This window comes from Anabrus simplex, chromosome 7 (genome assembly GCF_040414725.1).
Source record: "Anabrus simplex isolate iqAnaSimp1 chromosome 7, ASM4041472v1, whole genome shotgun sequence".
In the NCBI taxonomy this organism is placed as follows: Eukaryota; Metazoa; Arthropoda; class Insecta; order Orthoptera; family Tettigoniidae; genus Anabrus; species Anabrus simplex.
The window spans coordinates 179,829,806-179,851,199 of record NC_090271.1 but is presented as its reverse complement, the minus strand read 5'-3'; the positions used below and the strand labels follow the sequence as shown (position 1 = coordinate 179,851,199).

At 37.8% G+C, this 21,394-nt stretch overlaps 1 protein-coding gene across 1 annotated transcript in view; it reads right to left on the bottom strand.

Annotated features, from left to right (window-relative positions):
- The window catches only part of AlaRS (alanine--tRNA ligase, cytoplasmic), a 449,485-nt gene that overhangs the window by 280,883 nt on the left and 147,208 nt on the right, over positions 1-21,394 (bottom strand). The window contains exon 7 of the mRNA XM_067150816.2: positions 16,511-16,656. Within this exon, the coding sequence (XP_067006917.2) occupies positions 16,511-16,656 (146 nt within the window). The remainder of the gene's footprint in view (positions 1-16,510; positions 16,657-21,394) is intronic.

Genomic DNA, 21,394 nt, shown 5'->3' with positions numbered 1-21,394 from the left:
TACAGTCGGCGACTTATTGCTCTAATAAGAATGACTTAACAAAGCTGTACTTATTCGTGAAGTCGAATTAAATGTTTCTCGTATTCATAGACACTGGTCAAGTTCTACTTTGTTAAGCGAGACTTGATAAAGCGTTACTTAACATATTTATGCGAGTATTTTTTTTTTAAATTTGAGGCACGAAATTGAGGTGCGTTTTATTTTGCGCCAAGGTTGCCAACACGCTCCTGGCTCACCTAGTTTTCAATGCTGAATGTACAGTTATGCTTTGAGCAACCATAAATGGAAGAAAACTGTCCCCACATGTCATATTTAAACGCAAAATGATTTAGACTTTTAATTCTAAACTGACTTTACATTTTTTTAATAGTACCGTATTTTACAGAATAATTTAAATTCAAAATTTCTCCGCGTCAAGACAGAACACATCTTCCGGAACATGCAGGGGTAGCTTCTGCACTTTCACTCACTTCGGTGTATCTATAGTGTGTTCAATAGTTGAAAATAGAGTGAAATCGTAATTCTTTTGTATTCAGTGTTTTAAGGGAGTTTTAAGGAACGCCACAATATCACGTAGCAGGCAGTACGCGGAAGAGCAGATCTGCAAAAATTGGCGAGGGTTGGCATTTCTGAATTACGAGATGGCTGTTAATTCGAAATCACGTAATTGGAAGTCCGATTTCTGTATTACAAAGACTTTGAATTAACAAGGTTTTACTGTATCGCAAAACTAACATCAGATTTTGCCGGTGTGTCTATTTCAAGTGTTTACTTTGCATGAAAAGAATTATCCACCACTGGTCGTGTTACTGTCCAGTAAAAAGAGACCACGTGTGAGAAGTGTTTTAGACGTGGAGTGTGATGAACTTGTAAGTAATTTAGGAGAGGTTTCTAGAGTAAAACACAGCCGAGAAGGAGATTTGAAGAGGGTTGCGCAGGAACATTTGCGCGCTTTGTAATATGATGTGTTTTCCACAGAGCCAATAGAATCATTTCAGTAAGAAGTGCCTGTTTGTGAGGGTCACAAGTGAATGTTTCGAGTTTTATTTGTAAATATCATAATCAACGAATTTAGGGAATTATTTGCGTGTGTACGATGGATCCAGGAAGAGCAAAAAGACAACTACTGTATCGACAGGCAAGGGAAATAGTATTTAGAGTGTATTTGTATTTTGTAAGCATGCAACAGCAGGCATCCAGGGGTGGGGAAGGTGAGGAACACCTTGCCACGAATCAAAAGAATCAAAAGAAGACAGCACTTGCGTGTGGTATCGTCCTGCGAACAGTACAGAGGATAAAACAAGCTACAGAAATAAAAATAATGCACTGTTCAGGTCGCCAGGGAAAAACCATAAGAGGAAGAAGCCAATGACGGACCTCGATGATTTCAATAAAAATGTTCTGCGTAAAACAATATTTGATATGTATTAAAACAGCAAATATCCTACGGCATTGAAACTGGCCCGTCCATTCACTTTCCTTAATATCTCGAAAATTTCCCTGAACACATTCTCGGAATTTGGTGTTAAAAGTGAATTTAGACTTTCAGGAAACTTTTAAGCCCATGAAAAATATAGGTCATTGCTTTGGAATGAAAGATGTAACTCGATGGAAGAACGTAGGCCTACTTGCCCATTTTCATGGAAAGTACTCGTATATTTCATAGCAGTGATAATGTATTTTTACCATCTCAGGCAAAGCAGCTATATCCGTAAATTTACACGTTCATATTTGCGTAAAGACTACATGCACCTCACGGAGTGAAACAAAATATTTGTTTATGCCTACGTTACTCTTTTGATGGAAGGAATTTTAGTACATTTCACTTTTTCTCAAAATGAGCTTTCCTAAAATGAGGGTGCGGGCATTATTCGGGTAAATACGGTATTATGCAGATGCTCTGCACAATTGAGTCAAACTTGAAAGTATGAGAAATAGTACAGCCTTCATCACAACAGTTGAATATGTGAATCATCCTTCAGACACGGCCAACTAGATCTACGCTCCGCTATTTATTCCGAGTTTATTTATTTATTTATTTGTCTTTATTACCTGTTCCTCTGTAGTTACTTTTTTTTAAATGGATATGAAAAGCAGTTGCAAGCATTTTACTCCCATTGAACAGGACATTTTCAAAAATATTTTATTTTTCACAAATCATCTATTTAATATATATATAAGTCAAATATACGTATATAAAGATATAAAAATGAAAATAGACGTGAATTAATGAGGCAGTTCCAGGCATCTCAGAAACGTACAACTTGGTACCAGAGAAGCTGACCACCTCAGGATCCCTAGAAAAATCGAAAATTCTCAAAATTCCCTCAGGGAGGAACGCTGGGGGGGAGGGGGTCTTCAAATTTTCGGCTCAGCATAAGAACGTAGTCGTATACATTTACCCAAAACTATAACCTATAGGTTTCATGGGCTTCAAAACACCTTCAGGAAATTCCTAATTCTTATCCCCCTTCCCCCAAATCAAGATGGCGGCACAATCAGCCGGACGAGCTAGAAAATTGAAATTTGGCGAAATTATAGCTTTTAGCCTGTAGGCGACGGAAAAATACCAAGATGTTTACATTTTTCACTTTTTACCCGCAAGAAATATTGAAATTTGGAGGCAATTTTAATGATGGTACAGACCTTCCTCTCGAGGTATTTGGTGGCTAAACAGTAAGTCGTATCACAAAGCGGATGGCACAATATTGGTTCAATTTGGAGGAATCTACAACTTTGGTCCTATGACTTTTTGTCATATCTCTCTACCTTATACGTTAGATTTGGCTGCATTTCTCGACTTTGTAATTTTTACACGTATATTTCATAGTTCGACAGATATACAGGAAAGATAGAGTCATGGAATTTTGCATGCACACTGACACGACCGATGCTGGCCATATGCAAACCAAATTTCATGATTCTGGCTTCCACATAAGTATGCAAAAAAGAATATAAAGTGTTAAAAATGTACCCAAACTTCACCCCCACTCAAATTTCCTAACTCAATTGAACCTATAAATATGGGGGATACGAGAAAATGTTTTAGGACTAAACACGTAGAACAACAAAAAGGGCGTCTGATGGCGCAAACCGTTTGTCGATATGATGAACCGTTTAGGAGCAGTAAATCTGGAAATATAGGTCTGCACTTACAAATGTGCCCATGCTTATCTGTCATCTATATACTGCATAAAAGTAAGTCGGTTTGGAGCGATCTAAAAATGGTGTGTCTGTCATTATTATTAATACTTTACAAATTGATAGTGACGGTCAGCAGGAGGGCATCTCCTGTTGTAATCAATTCTCCCCACATCTACTTTGACTGGCAGTAGGAATGGGGTCCTTCTCCAAATCTTGTGCAACTGGCATCAGTAAGGAGGGCCTGCCATTTTAATGAATAATTTCCTTCTCGGCTTGACGAGCTAAAAGCAAGGAAGCATGCAATTTTGCTTAAATCTCCCCTGCGTGACTGTGTCTGGCAGTAGGCAAGGGTGCCTGCCATTGGTATTATAATCAAAACTAACCAAACTCGAGTGTGACTGGCAGTAAGCTGACTGGCATTAGGAAGAGGGGCCTGTCATTATAATGATAACAGCATAACTCAATTTTCATTGGCAGTAAGGAAGGCGCCTGCCGTTATAATAAAAGTTACTCAGCTGTAATGTGTCCAAAAGTAGGAAAGGGAGCCTGCCATTGAAATTAAAACTTCCCAAATCGATTGTGACCAGCAGTAGGCAAGGGGGCCTGCCAATATAATGAAACTTCCCAACTCGATTGAGAATGGCAGTACGCAAGCGAGCCCGCCATTATCATCACAACTCGCACCTTACACGGGAAAGAACGTATGGGGGTCCTCCCCATGGCGTTTCTTCGATAACGCTAAGAGACATGCCATAAAATCTCACTCACCGCGTGTACAGTAATTCACGTAGAAATCTGTACACAATGTAGAATACCGTAGCGAAGCACGGATACATTTACCAGTAGAGAATAAGCAGACGGATGCGGTATCGTCTAAGCTAAAGGAAGATATTTGGTTAAGTAGTGCTGAAGAATTCAATTTCTCAATACATACTGTGGAAAATATAAGTAATGTTCTTATCATGTTGATTATCGAATATCAGCAGATTGATATCGATTTTGTCTTTGTTATACTAGTTTGTTTACTTCACCCGTGACCGTGTACTCAACAACTGATTTTCTTCATTCCTTCAGTCCTAATAAAGATATTTAATCCTTCCCCCTGGCGTATTTTATAATGGTAGGTCGTTTATTGGTTCTAGGCTTTGTTGTTTCTTAAGTTCTGATTTCATATGCTGATTTTCTTGAAAGTAAAGCTTGATGTTGCATGCATTGTGTATGTTACGGTATTTGCAATTTAAACTTGCTATTTCATAAGCATTATTTCCAAGCACGCGCTCGATTCTGTAGGGACCATTGTATAGCGGCAGAAATTTAGCACATATTTTTGCTGGTGCATTTGATATTGGGGCAGTTTTGACTAGAACTAGATCTCCTTGCTTGAAAGGTGCATGGAACTTCTTATTCCGTACTCTTCTTAATCGTTTTTGGGATTGATCCTTGAGCCTCTGTTGGATCTTTAGAGTTATTTCTTGGGGATCTGGCTTTTTCTCTTCCTTACAATAACTATGGGATTTAGGAATGGAGTGGTGGTCTTCACGATCAATCCATCAACTAACATTTCTTCGATGATTTGCTTAACTTCAGTGAAATATTTCTCTGGCACATCATATATTTTTCCCTTGTATGGCGTCCAGTCAGTAACTATCAATTTGTACTTTTAGTTAGGAATTTGCCCAGGTTTATCGCTAAAAACTTCAATATATTTATTTATGATATTGTACAGTGTTCGGTTTTCTTCTGCTGGGACCGCAGCTTGAGTAATAGCCTCCCAAATCTCAGGTTTTTCGCAGCTTTCCTCTTCAATTGCAATGATTTCCTCAATTCTCATGATCAATTCCGGCTCTACTTCTGTGCTAAGATCCTTTTCTTCTAGTCCTTGGCTCTCTCCGTCCAATAGATCCACTTCTTTTCCCTCGATCTTCAACCACTCGTTCTCTTCAAGTGTGTCACTAATTTGGATTCTTTCTACGGTTCTATTTCCATCATTTTCTACTACCGGGAATCGAACTTCAACTTTTTCCATGTCAATTGTCATCCTAGAACTTATTATGAAGTCTATCCCAAATATGACGTTGTATTTTATTTTTTTCATAACCATGAACGGGTGCTCGAATTCGTATTTTCCGATCTTTATACTTAAGTAAGCTTGTATCTTGCACTCTACTGACTTGTCTGGAATGATACCTCGGATTTTTACGCCAGATACAGGTATGGTCGGTATCTCTATTTTCTGGCTTAGCTCTTGGAATAAGGTATGTGACATTACACTTATGCTGGCTCCAGAGTCCACTAAACAGTACAGTATGGTGTCGAACACTCTCACGACTATTACTGGTAACTTGAATTTAAGTTGGGTTTCGTGACAGGTATCCTCTCTAATTAAGTCCTCGGGTTGAATGTCCCAGTGATCTATCTGAGCTACTACCCAACTGCGAATTTTGACAATATTTTCCAACGGTTCATTATTTACAGTTTCTTGACTTGTTAATTCGCCATCGGCGTTTTTTTTTTTTCCGCTCAGATGGCTGGGAATTGTCTGTGTTCCCATGGCTTTCATGCTCTTTCCAGCCTTCTTCTTGTCTCCTTCGTTTATAATTTTGGAACTCAAAACTTTCTGCGCCTTCGAGGTCGCCGTTTATATCCTTGTTTTTGACGGCTTCCTCCCATCGGCTCCTGTTTTGTCTCTGTTCCCTGAGCTCTTGGACATATCGCCTATTCTCTTCGTTTTGATTATATTGGACTGGTCCTCTCCTCTCATTGTATCGCCTCCTGTTCCTGTGATATGGTCGACTTCTATTGTTCCCATATCGAGTATTATTCCTATACTGGAAACTATTTCTATTTCCTATTTGCCCACATCTTCCATGCTGCTCTCCACTGTACTGGCAATAACATCTCCTTGGTTCCTTGTCTTGGGCTCTGATACAATTTTCCGCCCTAATCTCATCAGCCTTATCTACTCCGTGGTTGGTGATTTCGGGACTAATTGTATTAACTGCCTCTATTTGTCTATGATTTCTGGGGTTCCTCTCTATTAGACACGTTGACGTTAGGTCAATCTGTCTCAATCGTCTCTCCATATCAATGGCAGTTTGTATGTCAGAAGCCGCTAGTAATCTCTGTACTTCAAGTGGCAATTGCCTCTGAATGGTTTTAATCGCCTCCAGTTCGCTAGGCGGAGAATCCAAGTCCTGAAAACGATGAAACTGGAACGAGAAGAAATCGCTGTAGCGAGTTTGGCCAGCAGTCGAGAACTTCCTCCAGTACAGCTCTAATCTTAGCTGTTGCTGGATCTCAGGTTCCCAGAACTTTCTCAGGAAGGCTACCTTAAACTCATCATAGTTATGGAAGGTATACTTGAAAGCCTGGAACCAAATGTTTGGGTTCCCGTCCAGATGTTTTTCAATAATGCGCAATTTCTTTTCTTCTTGAATCTTTCCTTCTTTAAAATATTCCTCAATGTCCCTAAGGAATTGCTTCGGTGAGGTCTTAGCCGAACCGTCGAAATGTTTCGGGCGGTCATCGTAGTTTTTAATGATATTAATTCTTGTGCTTCCCTCACTCTGGTTACTTCCGTTTAACATTTTGATATCTCTCCTAGTTGGGTCACTTATCCCTGAAGGTGCGTTCTCTCTCTCATTAATTTGTACTTCGATTGCTCTTTGCCTATCGCTAGAGCTTGAAGCCATAGATTTCGCCGTGTGTGTTTCCACCTTCATCTCCTGTATTTCCCTTCTAATCTATTTCATCTCTTCTTCTGTCCTCTCGATTTTCAGTTCCGATTCAACCTTGTTGTCTTCTATCTTCTGTTTCAATTCGTCTATTTTCTGAGCTACTTTGCTTGCAGCTTGGTCATATTTCTCATCTAAGTCTTGTTGCCTTAGATTTAATCCTTGCATGCCAGTTGTTATATCATTTATCTTTTCTTCTTCCAATTTTCTGATGGTTTCTTGGCTCTCTGTTACCTTTTCATTTATCTTATTTATTTCCTCGTGCATCTCTCTGTTTCTATTTTCCAAGGTTTCGGTCAATCTCGTCTGTATATTTTGAATTTCGTTCTTAACTTCATAAATTTCCGACCGTGTTTTCGCTGTTTCTTCAGTCGCTTCTTCTTGTTTCTTGCTTAACTCATCGATCATCCCTTTGTGTTCATCTTCTATTTTCCTAACGAATTCTTCTAAAGATTCCTTCTGTTTCAACTGGTCCTCTCTTCTTTCCTCTCTCATCTCAACGATGCATCTCTGGAATCTTAATTGCCGTTCCTGTTCTTTCTCTTCTTGTTTCTGTTGCCATTCTTCTTGTTTCTTGTGCAACTCTTGCATCAATTCATAATGTTCTTTCCTTCTTTCTTCGCGTTGTTCTTGTTGCCATTCTTCTTGTTTCTTCTCTTGTTCCTTTTGAAATTCCCTGAACCATTCTTGTTGTTTTCGCTCCTTTTCTGTCCGTCTTCTTTCCTTCTCTTCTTCCAGCTTCTTCTCTTTCTCTTCACGTTCCTGTTTCTCCTTCTGTCTTTCTTCTTCCTGTCTTTTCAAATATTCTTGGAACCATAATGGAGCTCCATCCTGTTTTTCTTGTGCTCTTCTCATTTCCTCTTCTTGTTTCCTTCTTGTCTGTACTCTTCCTTGTGTTGCCATCTTTTGTCGAGTTCAATATATTCGTTACAATCTCTCTAAATTTCTAATAAGTTCTCTATTTTGTTAAAAATTTCTCTAATTTGCCTAACAGTTCTCTAAGTTCATAGAATATCACATATAATATCACACAAACAACAACTTCTTAGTCTACTAAGTTCAAAGCAGTTCAAAGTTTGCGCCTTATGCACTAGTGTAAAGTTTTTCTTATTCACTGAATGATAATATAGATGGACCTTCCTGGAGATCGGCACCATCCCACCAGATAGACCATCGACAACCAGACCACGAGTTCAGATTTATGATTTTGATCTCATTTCGGAACATGTTACGAGAGAAAGAAATCAAATTTCCGCTATGCGGCATCCAATATTTACATGTATGGCCATCAGCCTTTACCATAGTTAAAATCAACTAAGTGTCAATTCATATATACTTAAAATCACCTTATCCTTCATTATTGTCGTTAAAAGAATGCAATCATTTAATAAATAACAATAATTCCTTATCAATATCTATTCCTACTAATAGACTTGTATCTATATCCATCTTCCATCTTCTTTTCCTAGTATCGTTCCTATCATGTGTCCATTAACTGCTACATTCCTGGGAATTCTCCTTGTTACATTGTTTGTTCATTATAACGACTCATGATTGGATAAGTTTCACCTTAAACAACCATATCCACTGCTCATAATACATAGTTCGCTACTGTATAGCTTCCCACGGTATCTTTCTCTTCAACAGGTCCTACAATGTGGCAATAATTAAATAAATTAATCAATACATTGGTGACTCTTTTTCTTTGCCCGATACCTACATTTCGAGCTTCAACACTGGACTGCCGATTAAGTAGTGTGGGTTATCGGACAATTTCTTGCTCTGCCGCGGTGTCTTTCTCTTTAATCGCCTCCCGTTAGTGCGACATTTAACTTGCTTCACTTTGGAGACCATTTCCAGTACCTTTCTCATTAATTGCCCCACGATTGGGAAGCCATTTTAACTTGCACCCACCTATCGAGCGGTCAGTGCCAAGTTCTCCTGGTAACTCAATTTCTTCTCAGGGTATTCTATCTATCGCTCATAAAATCTGTGATTTTATATGGGTTTGTTTTTTTACGTGGTTTCGGAAGAGACTCGGTCTGTTGAGATGCACATCATGGGAATACCTATAAGCTCAAGTAAGGACCTGTGGCCGAAAACCTCAAAAAGAATCTCTTTCTTTTTGTCAAACTCATCAATTACTCATATCTACAAAACTTATTAGCTAACTTACAAACTAGCTGTTACCCAAAAGGAATTCAAAACACAGGCACTTTCTAAAAGAAAAATATAAGAAAATTTATTGAATAAATCATGTTCAATGTAAGTTAATGTGAATTCTGGGTAGTATTATCTTAATAATATTTAAGCATAAAGGATTAGAGTCAGCGCTGGCTCAAATAAAAGTAAAATAATTAAGATTTAAATTATTTACATCCATTGTCATTTAATGTTCAAGTTCATATTAGTTATTTACTTCTATATTCATAGCCATGTTCCGAAGTGTATTTGATTTACTCAAATTATATTCAAGAGATCACTGAGCAATTACGGTCTCCATATAAATACTCGTTGTGAATACCGTCACGATAATTATATTAATTATTCTCACCACATTTAAGTCATCTCACTGTGATAAAAATGGATGGTTTGCTAAATTGCAACGCAATAAAAATTAAATGGGATAAAGTCAGATTGTGAATGTAAATCTGATCATATCTTTATGTATGTATCTCCCAAACAAACTCTTGCGTGAGTATGAAATCGTAAAACTGCTCTCAAAATTTCCCATTCATAAATCTGAACTCTGATTATTTGGTCACCCATCTTGAATACGCATAAATAACAACTGTTAAAAATTAAATAACTGGAAAGGAGGTTCAACCTATTCAATACTCAAAGGAAAGAAACGTAGCAATCACATTTCTATTTAAATGGGACCGGTTTCGACCTTAGTCTAGGTCATCATCAGCCATAAAAACATATAAAATGTTTATGAATGTTGGAGGTCAGTTCCACACTCTGTTAGGCACAAAGACACGACACGACACCACATTCTGTCCTGCATAAAGTCACAACACTACTAATCAACATACGAAGATCAAAAAGGCTTGAATTCGCAGACGAACAGATCTGTAATAGAAAGCCGCCAACTCCCGGTGACCAGCGCGGCACACTCAAGGTCACGCGCTGCGGCCAAACACCAAAGTAGAGTGGAGAACGTTTCTAAGGTCCAGAACCTGTCACGGCTGCGGGAAGCCAATTAGGTATATAAAAATATACGACGCCAATTAGTGCAACTGAATGAGCACCCGTACTCCAGATAAGTTCTTGGTAAACAGTTGACTTGAAAAAACATTTTTTTCTTCTCTCTACAATTGTTTTTTCAAGTCAACTGTTTACCAAGAACTTATCTGGAGTACGGGTGCTCATTCAGTTGCACTAATTGGCGTCGTATATTTTTATATACCTAATTGGCTTCCCGCAGCCGCGACAGGTTCTGGACCTTAGAAACGTTCTCCACTCTACTTTGGTGTTTGGCCGCAGCGCGTGACCTTGAGTGTGCCGCGCTGGTCACCGGGAGTTGGCGGCTTTCTACTACAGATCTGTTCGTCTGCGAATTCAAGCCTTTTTGATCTTCGTATGTTGATTAGTAGTGTTGTGACTTTATGCAGGACAGAATGTGGTGTCGTGTCTTTGTGCCTAACAGAGTGTGGAACTGACCTCCAACATTCATAAACATTTTATATGTTTTTATGGCTGATGATGACCTAGACTAAGGTCGAAACCGATCCCATTTAAATAGAAATGTGATTGCTACGTTTCTTTCCTTTGAGTATTGAATAGGTTGAACCTCCTTTCCAGTTATTTAATTTTCAACATCAATAATTTCAATACGGAACAATGAAATTTTTATCTTTAAATAAATAACAACTTACGGGCTAAGACAATACCTCTCTAAAGCCTACGACATATGGCTCCTAACTAACCATTATCATGTTCTTTATATTTAAAACACTTCAATTGAAATCATATCTGTGTGAAAAGAAATGAACATCTATCTAACTGTTCAAGTAGTTTCCAATCCACACACTCCTCCACCAACGGCTCAATGTGCTTTAGCTATCTTCTATAACTCGATATCTCTCATGTGTACGAGTTACTCAACTCGTATGGACAGTACAGAATGAAATTAATACGTATTATATTGAAACGTCATCGCACCAAAGAATATCACATGTATACTTAGTCATGAGCCTAGTAAACCGTATGTTAAAGAACTCTCTTGTACTCGGTACATGCCATTTACTAATGTCAGATAAAAACTGTCACGATTCACAATTCTACCATAATACATGTCAACCTTACCTTAAAATGGTAATCTGCGCGATATTCACACTTTGACATATTCTTTCCATTTGACACAGAAACTCACCTCATGTAAATCTAACACAACGTTTCCTCGGCGAATAGCAATTCTTTCTCTTACCGCAGAATAAAAACAAACATCTGTATTTCAAGTATTCCTTAATATTCTCCAAGAAATAAGCACATTTCAACACCATTCCAATATACATTATCATACCACCGGCATACATATTGCCGTACGCATATAGCCGATTACACCCAAAACTATATGCCGAACATTTTAGAATTGCCTTGTAATAAACGCATTTTAATAACCTCTTATCTTAAAAACAGCAGTTTGAGTTCAATGCCCTCTTTCTATGAAGAAAGGAATACGTAACTTAACTATATTCATCTGTGTCGCGCAGGTAAATTCGTGACGTAATCTTTGTACAGGTAAACGAGATTAATCGAAATTTCACTAGTTATATAGACTCATTGCTATTAGGTCTTCACAAGTAACACTTCTTTCATTTACTCATGCTAGTTTCTACTGTATGTATGCAAGTGCGGTAGCATGTATATGATATAATAGAATTCTAATTCTACACTGCCATCTTATCTTATAGCCTTAAATATCTCACACTTCACTTTATGTTTCACACACGTTCTTAATTAATTCATAAATATCACCAATTATTCAGCACATGCCGAAGTTAGATTGAGGGTGTAGATTGCAAGAAACTACTCTACTAAAAAAAAATGTATGGACTTAGCTCATCAGATGCTACGTTTGGTCTGGTTGTCGCTCCATTCCTTGGTTGTGGTTAGACCCTCTGTTAGGATCTGGATCTCTGGTTGGATAACGTCTTCCTGGTCATCAGCTGGTCACATGGCTAGTCGGTCCAATCCTCATCGGCCGGTCTTCTGGCTCGCCGATGCTCATCCTAATCATCCTGTCCTCTGGCTGGCCGGTCCAATCATCATCAGCTGGTCCTCTGGCTCGCCGGTGCATATCCCCAGTTCAGTCCATCATGTAGATTTAGCAAACAGTCATCATTCCAAATCTGCAGACAGCGTAGAAAATTCCTTTTGCGGAGCAATCAGTCATGATATATTCCATAGTTCTCTTGCTATTCTAAACGACGAAGTTTTCTTCGGTTGGAATAAGTTCTCCGTATATAGATATTAAGTTTATAACCACAGGGGTAACTTTCTTCTCATACGAAATTGTCGGTTCTGCAATATGGTGAGTCCTTATTCTTCAATCGCAGAGTGGTTGCTCACCGGACCCAAGTCAGACGTATCTCACCACAAATTATTTATTTCTATAATATCTCGTCTTTTTTTATAACATACGCCGGTGAATTATTTTATCAGATGTTATCGCCGATTGTAAAACAGTCAATATCTTCCTCAGGAGTTTAGGATAATCTTCAAATGTAAAGCTTGGCTTGTATTTGCGTCTTACTTCTGCAGTTGAAATTTTTAGAGTATATCTTTAAACAATCAGTCCGCTGCTATATTTTTTTCAAAACAATTCAAAATGAGCCTCTACTGTCCTGCAGTGTCTTCCAAATCAGTCCGTTCCGTGACGTGCATGGTCTCCTATATGCTGTATTAATAAGAAGTTCATTGCCTTAATAGATTGCATGGGCCATACCTTCCTAAGCCGCCATTTTGTAAATGGTCTACGAGATGCGAACGGGCACAATGGTGAAAGTATTATTATACCTAGCACTTATTTGGTTATTATTTATTATAACAAGATGCCAAACAATTCCGGGAGGTATGGGCATATATGAAATGCCATCGCAGGAACCGCCTTTTGAATTCCACTTCACTGTAGAATTCAAATGGGTCCATAATATTTTGCAAGTATGCTTTGGAGCAAGAATTTCTTCCAACACTTCCTCAGAATCTTCATCCATTTTATAGGTCAAGATGAAAAATAAGTCAAGGATATCCTTGACCTATTTCATCACACATAAGTAGCACTTAAATGACTATGAATTCCAAAATGTCCATCTTCATGAAGTTAGACTTTATGAAGTACATCGCTATTAAGTAGGGCTTGGAATAAAGTCGAGATTTAAGTTTGACTTGAACATAAGTATTGCTTACTACGACCATGAATACTGGCCTTGGCTTAATATTAACGGAGACTGCCTTCTTGTCGTATGCGTTATTCATAAGGCAGAATCCAAGCTCTATTTTCCTGCTCTCTCATTGTTTGCATCTTTACTGAGTCCGATGGGTAGTATGATCTCACCAAGGAACTTGAATTTAACGACTTTATTTGTTCTACCTTTCTTTATTGTCGTAATGAGTTTCTGAGCTGCTTTATATTGGTCATGAATTCAGTCAATTCAAACATCTGCAGGCTGGTTTTCCCTTTTCTCTCTCCCAAGGTGTTAACTTGTATGATAGCTGATTTGTTGTCCTCCGATAACAACAAAAGATCATCAGCAAATGCTGAGCAGTTAATAACTGTTTTCCTTCTTGCAACCTATCCTTACTTGGTTCTTAATGCCTTCTGCAAGTCCTCTTTTCCATTCTTTGGTAACCATGTCCAGGACGCAGTTGATCAGAAATGGGGATACGCTATCTCGGCTCTACCTCAAAGGGCTCTGATATCATACTCGTGAAGTTAAATTTTGAGTTTCCTTTAACAACTGTAATGTCTTCTTATCTGTGCCCATTTCTGGATGCAATAAAGTGTGCTCATGTCATGTGCTTTGCAGAAGTCCACAAACAATGCTATGTATTTCTTGCATCCGGCAGCTCTGCAGGTGATAGAAGGGAAAAACAGTCTCAAGAGAGCCCTGAATAGACCAAGTTCATGATTATGTTGACAGTCTCGTTTTTCTCTGAGAGGAAAGAATGGTATAATGCAAGAAGTGTTCACAGTAGTCACCAGATAGCAGCCAAATTCAGTGCTTCGCCCTGGTGGCAGAGATACACATTCCGCTAAGTATCACTTGAATTTCAGTGACATAACACAATCAAAATACAGATCAAGATATATCATTCAAAAGCTCAAACCTTCTACTTCAAAGAGAAACAAGTTGAAACACAAATAGCTTTGGTCGTAAGCACTAGATTGCAGTAAAAAACACGTGTACCGTGCAAGCAGTGCTTGTTACTCAATCATGCGCGATGTTCACTACATGACGAGCACCGCTCAGAACTCCACATTGACAGGTTAAAGCCTTTTCTGCTAGTGAGTTTGCTAAAAATATGAAAGCATTAAAACATGTCCTTGCTCCTTATTTTAAGAACTGGTATCAGACACTGGCACCAGACATTGGTTGTCAGGGATATAGTATAATTAATGATGAGCAAACTGACATTACAGTCAGAAAAGTCCTAGGTGCCATGTTAAGCTATTTTATGGTGAGCTTGAGCAGAGTCATTTTAAGGTTTTTTTGAGTCTGTTGGTGTTAGCAGATGGCACAGCAGAATCTACTGCACAAGTAATCACATCCAATTCAAATGAAATTAAACTGAATCCTTTAAAATTGTTAGGTATACAAGTAGACAGTGCTAACGTCAACACTGGACTTTACAAAATTGTGTTTGTGAAATTTTGAAAAGAAAATTGAACCTTCTACATTTGGTCATGATAGGATGTTTATGTCATTCATTGCAATTAGCAGCATCACATACAACAGAAGGGACGTTACCAAGAAATACAGATTTCCCAGTGCAGGGGACGTACAACTGGATCACTCATTCAAGTAAGAGAACGCATTAAAAAACTGTATATAACCTTACAATGATGTATCACAAAAATTTTTAAAAGTATATATGAGATGGATATCTTTATAGAGCCTGCTGATTGCCGAATTTTGCAACAATGAGATGGGTTAAAATTACATTTTCAGTTAGTCCAAAATACAGAAAACCACTGCACTGCAGATATGTTTTGCCAGATTAAGTTGTATTTTACTTATCTACTTATCTACTTATGGTTCTTTCTGGGGTTCAGTGAACAACAAAATCATTGTTGACTGTTTTAATAAATCTCAGTACTTCGGTTATTTAAAATAGTAATTCATTCTACTGCTCGAGTACATCTTTCAGCCTTAAAACCAGTCTGTGTAGGTGTGATGTAAAACAAGCAGATCTTTCAGCTGCAACAACTGAAATTGACAGCTATCTTGATCCTAAAACCTATTTACGGTATGTATTGATTGGCATGCATTTGTCAATGTGGAAACTGTACACAAGCTCTGTGTGTGTGTGTAAGCGTGTGCACGTGTGTGTGGTATTTATCAAAAAACTATTTACAGAACTGAAGCAGAAGCTCCTCAATAATTTACAAGTATGTAAAAATGTCCCTGCCATCTGTAAATAACCGTGTGAATGTTGTGAAAGGCCACACTGTTGATTTGGCTGTGGAATGCGGTAGCATAAACAATCAGTGGCATAATTTTAAAGTTCTAAAATGGCAGAACATTCCAAGCACTGTGACTTCTGAATAGAAGTTTATTACTACAAAGATTCAGCAGGATCAAATCCCTTTAAAGAACTGGCAGATTTTGCAGAGGCAAATCTCTTCCTTCCATACTGAATTACGGAAGCAGAGAAGGATTTTAGTCATTGAACATACAAAAAACAAAGATAAGGAACAGACTTAAGTGTTCAACTGCTGAAGCGATCGTACATTGCGGGAATGTTGTACGGGTTTTAGGAAAAATGCATTACTCGTATGAACTTCCCGAAAAAGTTGTGTATAAAATTGGTACAATATCAGTATATCAGATCTTGTGCAACCTAATCGTCTGCTGTGGAGGAGCTGAAAAAATGAAGAATTATTATTCTTCTGAATAGGTATGTGAAGATGACTTTTTAAATTATTAAATAACATACATATAAAGTTGTAAGTGGAGGATTATGGCAGTTAATTCGATTTATGAACCTTGCCTAACACTGAGCTGGACCAAAGTTTTTTTAAAGAGGTGTTACTCCTCTATCAATCAGCCTTTGTCTTGGCTTGTGATAGGCAGTGTGTGGCCTTCCATATACTGTGCCCAGGTTGGCTAATTTTCATCCTCTATAACTTATGGTCATAAAATAAGTACAGTTTGAAGTTCACCAGCTGTTTAAAAAACTTCTCAATGATTTTCTAAAAGTAGCTACTAATTTTGAAATCACCAATAGGCATGTCCTAACTAGGTACTAGGAGTAGAAGAACATGAGCTGAAATACAAATAGTTGTTTGAGGCCAATTGGAAATATGTTGCTAACTAGATTTCTTTAACATATCAAAAACAAACTACAATAATAAGGCATCAATTCACTCCTGGATAATATACAATACATAACTAGAAACTTACCCTCTTCCAGTGTTGTCTGGGTATCCACCATCCGCCAGTGCTATTGTCAATACTCGAGCATGATCAGCAAGCACTCGATAGGCCATATCTATCCCATCTGTATCTTCTAAACCAACACGACCACTGTAAGGGCGGGTACCTGTTCCCTGTTGTGACATACAATTAATAACAACTGATGATTATTATTATTGCACATGTAAAATACAGTTGATAAAGTAGAAATTGTAATCAATATTATTGTCACCGGTGGTGAAAAGTTCATAAAGTGGATGGAATCATTTATCCTGTCATGCTAAAAATTTGTCATGAAATCGTCATTGAAAAAACTAAGGAACTCTCAGACATTTTCGAAGAATTCAATTAAATATTTATATAGTTCTGTATTTATGTAAATTTGTGATAAAATTGCCATTGCAAGAATTAAGACATTTGTGAAGAAGTTGATGAAATATTCGTTTTATTTGTGGTGAATTTGTATTTTGGTATTGGAGATCTCCAGTAGTATGCTTGTTGTAACCCATCTTTTGTATCACCCTGTATTTGCCAAGTGGAGGCTTCAATCACGAAATCGCTGAGTTTCGCAATCGAAACCTCTAGAATGTGTTTCCCACATTACCATATTAGGTAAGGTATTTTCATTGGCTGGAATAAGCCATTTTGATTGGTGAAAATTTCGGGTCGAATCGTAGGTAGCTTCCCTGATTGGCTGTTTGAGAGTTTCTCAATTTCCGGCCTTTGGCTACTCTGTTGTAGCAGGGCTCTGGTCCGCGTCTTTGGTTTTCGTACGTCTTCACGGTCGGACACACCTTCTTGGTGGTCCGCTCAGCGGCTCCGGTCACCTCAGGGTAAGCATGTTTTCTTTTTCTCTAATGTTAAATTAATATGTAAATTCATTTGTTTCGGAGTTTACCTTAGACCCTGGTTTTCACAGTTTTGGTTTTGTAATGCCTTAGCTCGTCAGCTAGGCATATCCTTTGTTCTGAACTCAATTCCTTTTTATTAACCTTTTGTGTAATGTAAATTTTAATTTTTCCATTCGGGTTGCCTCCAGTAGTGCTGCGTCAATTTAGGGTAAGCCTGTGGAGCGAGTCGTCTCTCGCTGATGTGTATTAGGGGAGGACAGCAACTCTAAAGGCCTCTGCATTAAATTTCAAATTCTGTTGTTATTTTCTTTGTAAACTATTTGTAAACTAGTTGTCATGTTGGTAACCCTGCAAATCTTTGTTTCTACCAACGTGTATGTTGTTGAAATTTAAGATGTTTTCATGGTGTATCATTGGCTGACGTATGTTCCTTCAGGTTTGTTATTTTGATTATTACTTTTGATTATTACATTATTTTGTTGATATATACTTTAAATTATGTGACCGTGCTCTAAAAAGTGGGGGATGGGGGGTGTGTGTGACAATTATTACTGATTACTGCAGATGGTACAATTGACTGAGGTTCTAGTTGATACTTTTATTACAGGGATATGATATATCAGAGGAGTAATTATTGCATACTGACAGGGGAGTTCGCCAAGTGGTTTTCTAGAAAGGAGCTCAAATTTTTAGAATTTGCCGTTCATTAAAAAAAAAAAAAAAAGCCCCATTGGAACGTTCTTGCGAACTGGACTTAATTTACTCAAAATTTAACATTTAAAATCTATCCTCAAACTTTTGTAGTTTATTCCCACAGATATTTCCTACTTTTCTCCATGACGTAGTCACTACCTAATTGATGTTGAGAACTGACGGTTTCCAGTTCGAGTCAGCAGTTTGTTTCTACTGATACATACCTTAATTTTTTTTTAAAATTTTTTGTGTGTGTGTTAAATTCCATTATTCTGAACCATAAGTTAGAACTTGCATGATAACAGTAATGTATATCTTTAGTTTTGTATTTCTCGTCAAAAATTTTGATCCCAATAGAAACTGTAGGGATTAGTACACCTTGTTTGCATTCTGTATTCTAATTTCGATTTCCATTTCTCTTCGATTCTGTTTGCTAATGATAACTCCTAGGAACTTGAAAAGCTCAACTCTTTCAGAAGTATGTTTACCAATAATCAGAGGTGACTGGTTCTCGTTCACGTCAATATTCCTCTTTATTATCATGTACTGAATCTTTTGGTCGTTAATTCTGAGGTCCAATTTTAACACTGTCTGCTCAAGTTCAATGAACGATTTCTGTATTTCAATCTCATTTCTCCCTATGAGTACAATATCATCTGCAGACGCAAGCACTTATGATCCTGACTGAGATGTATTCCTGCCGGAACTAATTTCAGTGATCTAATAACTTTTTCAAGAGCAATATTGAAAAGAAGAGGGGATAGAGCATCGCCTTGTCTTAACCCAGTTCTGTTTTGGAAAGGGCCAAATCTTTTCCCATTCAGGACAATTCTACTTATATTGTCATCCATACACAGTCTACACAGGTTGATAGGTTTAAAAGGAAAGCCAAATTCTGTCAGGACATTCCACAGACTGTCTCTATGAATTGAGTCATATGCTTTCAGGAAATCAATGAATAAATGGTGAATACTCTGATTATATTCCCAAACTTTCTGACTTATCATTTTGATTGCAAATATGTTATCAGTCGTGGGTCTATTGCTGCAAAATCCATTTTGGTAATCACCAATGACGTTCTCTGCATATGGTTTCAGTAGATTTAGTAGAATGAAAGATAAAATTTTATAAGATGTATTAACTCGTTGCGGACCGTGGACGCCGTAAGACGTTCAAGCTTGCTCCTATGCTGCGGGCCGTGGACGGCGTAAGACATTAAATGTTCCGCGCGAAGCAATGCTGTTTATATTCATCTATGGATTCTTACACCTTAGTCAGCGTTACTGGCTGTAGTAGGAAGTTGGTTGTCCTTTTTGAGATAACCCTCGCATTGAGTGGGCTCATGTTTATCTGAGCTGTTTTAGCGGGAAAATCTCAGCACTTCCTCGCGCGTCAAGATAGTACTAGAGATTCCAATGCAGTGCATGTCGTTCTTACCGAGTGTAGTATAATGGCTTATAAAACAAAGTTTCTTACGGAAAATTAATTACTAGATATTATTCACAATGATTATTCTGGTGATGAACTTATTCCTGAAATAGATTCAGATAGTGAAAATGAGAGTGACGAGGAAATTCCGATTCCCGAATCCGATAGGCCTATAGAGAAAAGTGAAGTGCCTGATACATATAATCCTAGTTATTGTCCGCCTGTTCCACCATTTACAGGGATTTCAGGTATAAATGTTCAAATAGAAAATAAGCAGGATATTTTGAGTTACGTGAGTATTTTCATGAATGACGAATTTTATCAGTGTGTGTGTGTGTGTGTGTGTGTGTGTGCAGACCGATCTATACGCGAGTAAAGTGATAAGTGCGGTGCACCGGCCTTTCACAAAGAATTCGACCATGCAATCGTGGAAACCGATTAGTCCAAAATCCTGATATAAAAACGTACTGGACCGAAGACCCTATTTTTCAGACTCCGATATTTTCTAATACGATGTTCCGAATATGCTTCCTTCATATTCTTTCATTTCTTCACTTCGGTGACAGTAATCATTATGCCAAAAATACAGATAGGCTGTATAGAATTAGACGTATTTTGAAACCTATGACATATATCACACCCTAAATATTTACTAGAGGTAAGCACAAAATATCATTTTTCTAACATTTATAATTTAGGAGTAATTGTAAATTGTATTAAGTGATGCATGTTAAGAGGGCCGGGCATGAAAATGGCTGGTCCAGGCATTCAAGTGTCCCGCTCAGAAGCAGGTACTGAACGTGTTAACAAGAGATATCCCACAGCAATTTTTAATATTTTCTTTGTCTCTTTTATGTAGTGGCACTATGAGAGATTCTTTCTACTCTACAGGCATAACTTCTTCCTGCCAAATCCTTAGGATAAGTTGGAATATATATTTGTACAGTACTTCTCCAGATTTGATTAGTTCAGCTGGGATGCTATCATTTTCAGAATACTCAGGTTATTGAATGCAGCAGTTTTGAGAGATACTGTTATACAAAACATGGCCTCCATCTAAACAATTCAGGTAAACGAAAGATAGCAAATATTGTTCTAGATTTTATTAATCTTAAGATATGTACTGTAAAACAGGCAACTCCCTTGAGTTATAATACTGACCAGGAAAACTAGTAGAAAGAGCCAGCTGTACTTCAAGCTGGCTCAGTCAACTAGAAAAAGAAACTCCGGATAGTACGGAATTTCAAGTTACCCAATTGCAACAGTCAAGTTTTAGGGAGGAAGGGGGTCTGAGATTGCTCTTGGTAAACTGTCAAAGTGTAGTAAATAAACAATTAAAATTCGGTACATTGATGGAATCTTATGAGAGTGATGTGGTGATAGGAGTGGAATCATGGTTGAAAGAAGGGGTGGGTAATAGAGAAGTATTTCCAGAAGGATACACAGTCTATCGTAGAAACCGAGGAGATAAAAAGGGAGGGGGGGGGTGTTTATTCTGGTGAAGGAAACTTACTGTTTACATGAATGGTTTACCGATGAAAGGGATGAAATATTAGGGATAAAATTAGTTTGTGATAATATGAAGGAGGTGGGAATTATAGGAACATACAGGCCTGGAAGAGAGGAAAGAGACATGGAAATCTTTGAGAAAATAATAGATTATACTCATGAAAACAATAATAATGATATGGTAATAATTGGGGGAGATCTAAATTTGCCTGAAGTTGAATGGAATGGAGCTGCAAGTGAAGCCCATGAACAGAAATTGGCAAAAAAGTTAATTTGGGAGGGAGGATTTACACAAGTAGTACAAGAACCGACTCATCTCAATAACTTACTAGATGTATTCTTGGTTAAACCATGGGAAATTGTTGATAAAACTGAGGTAATTGAAGGAATA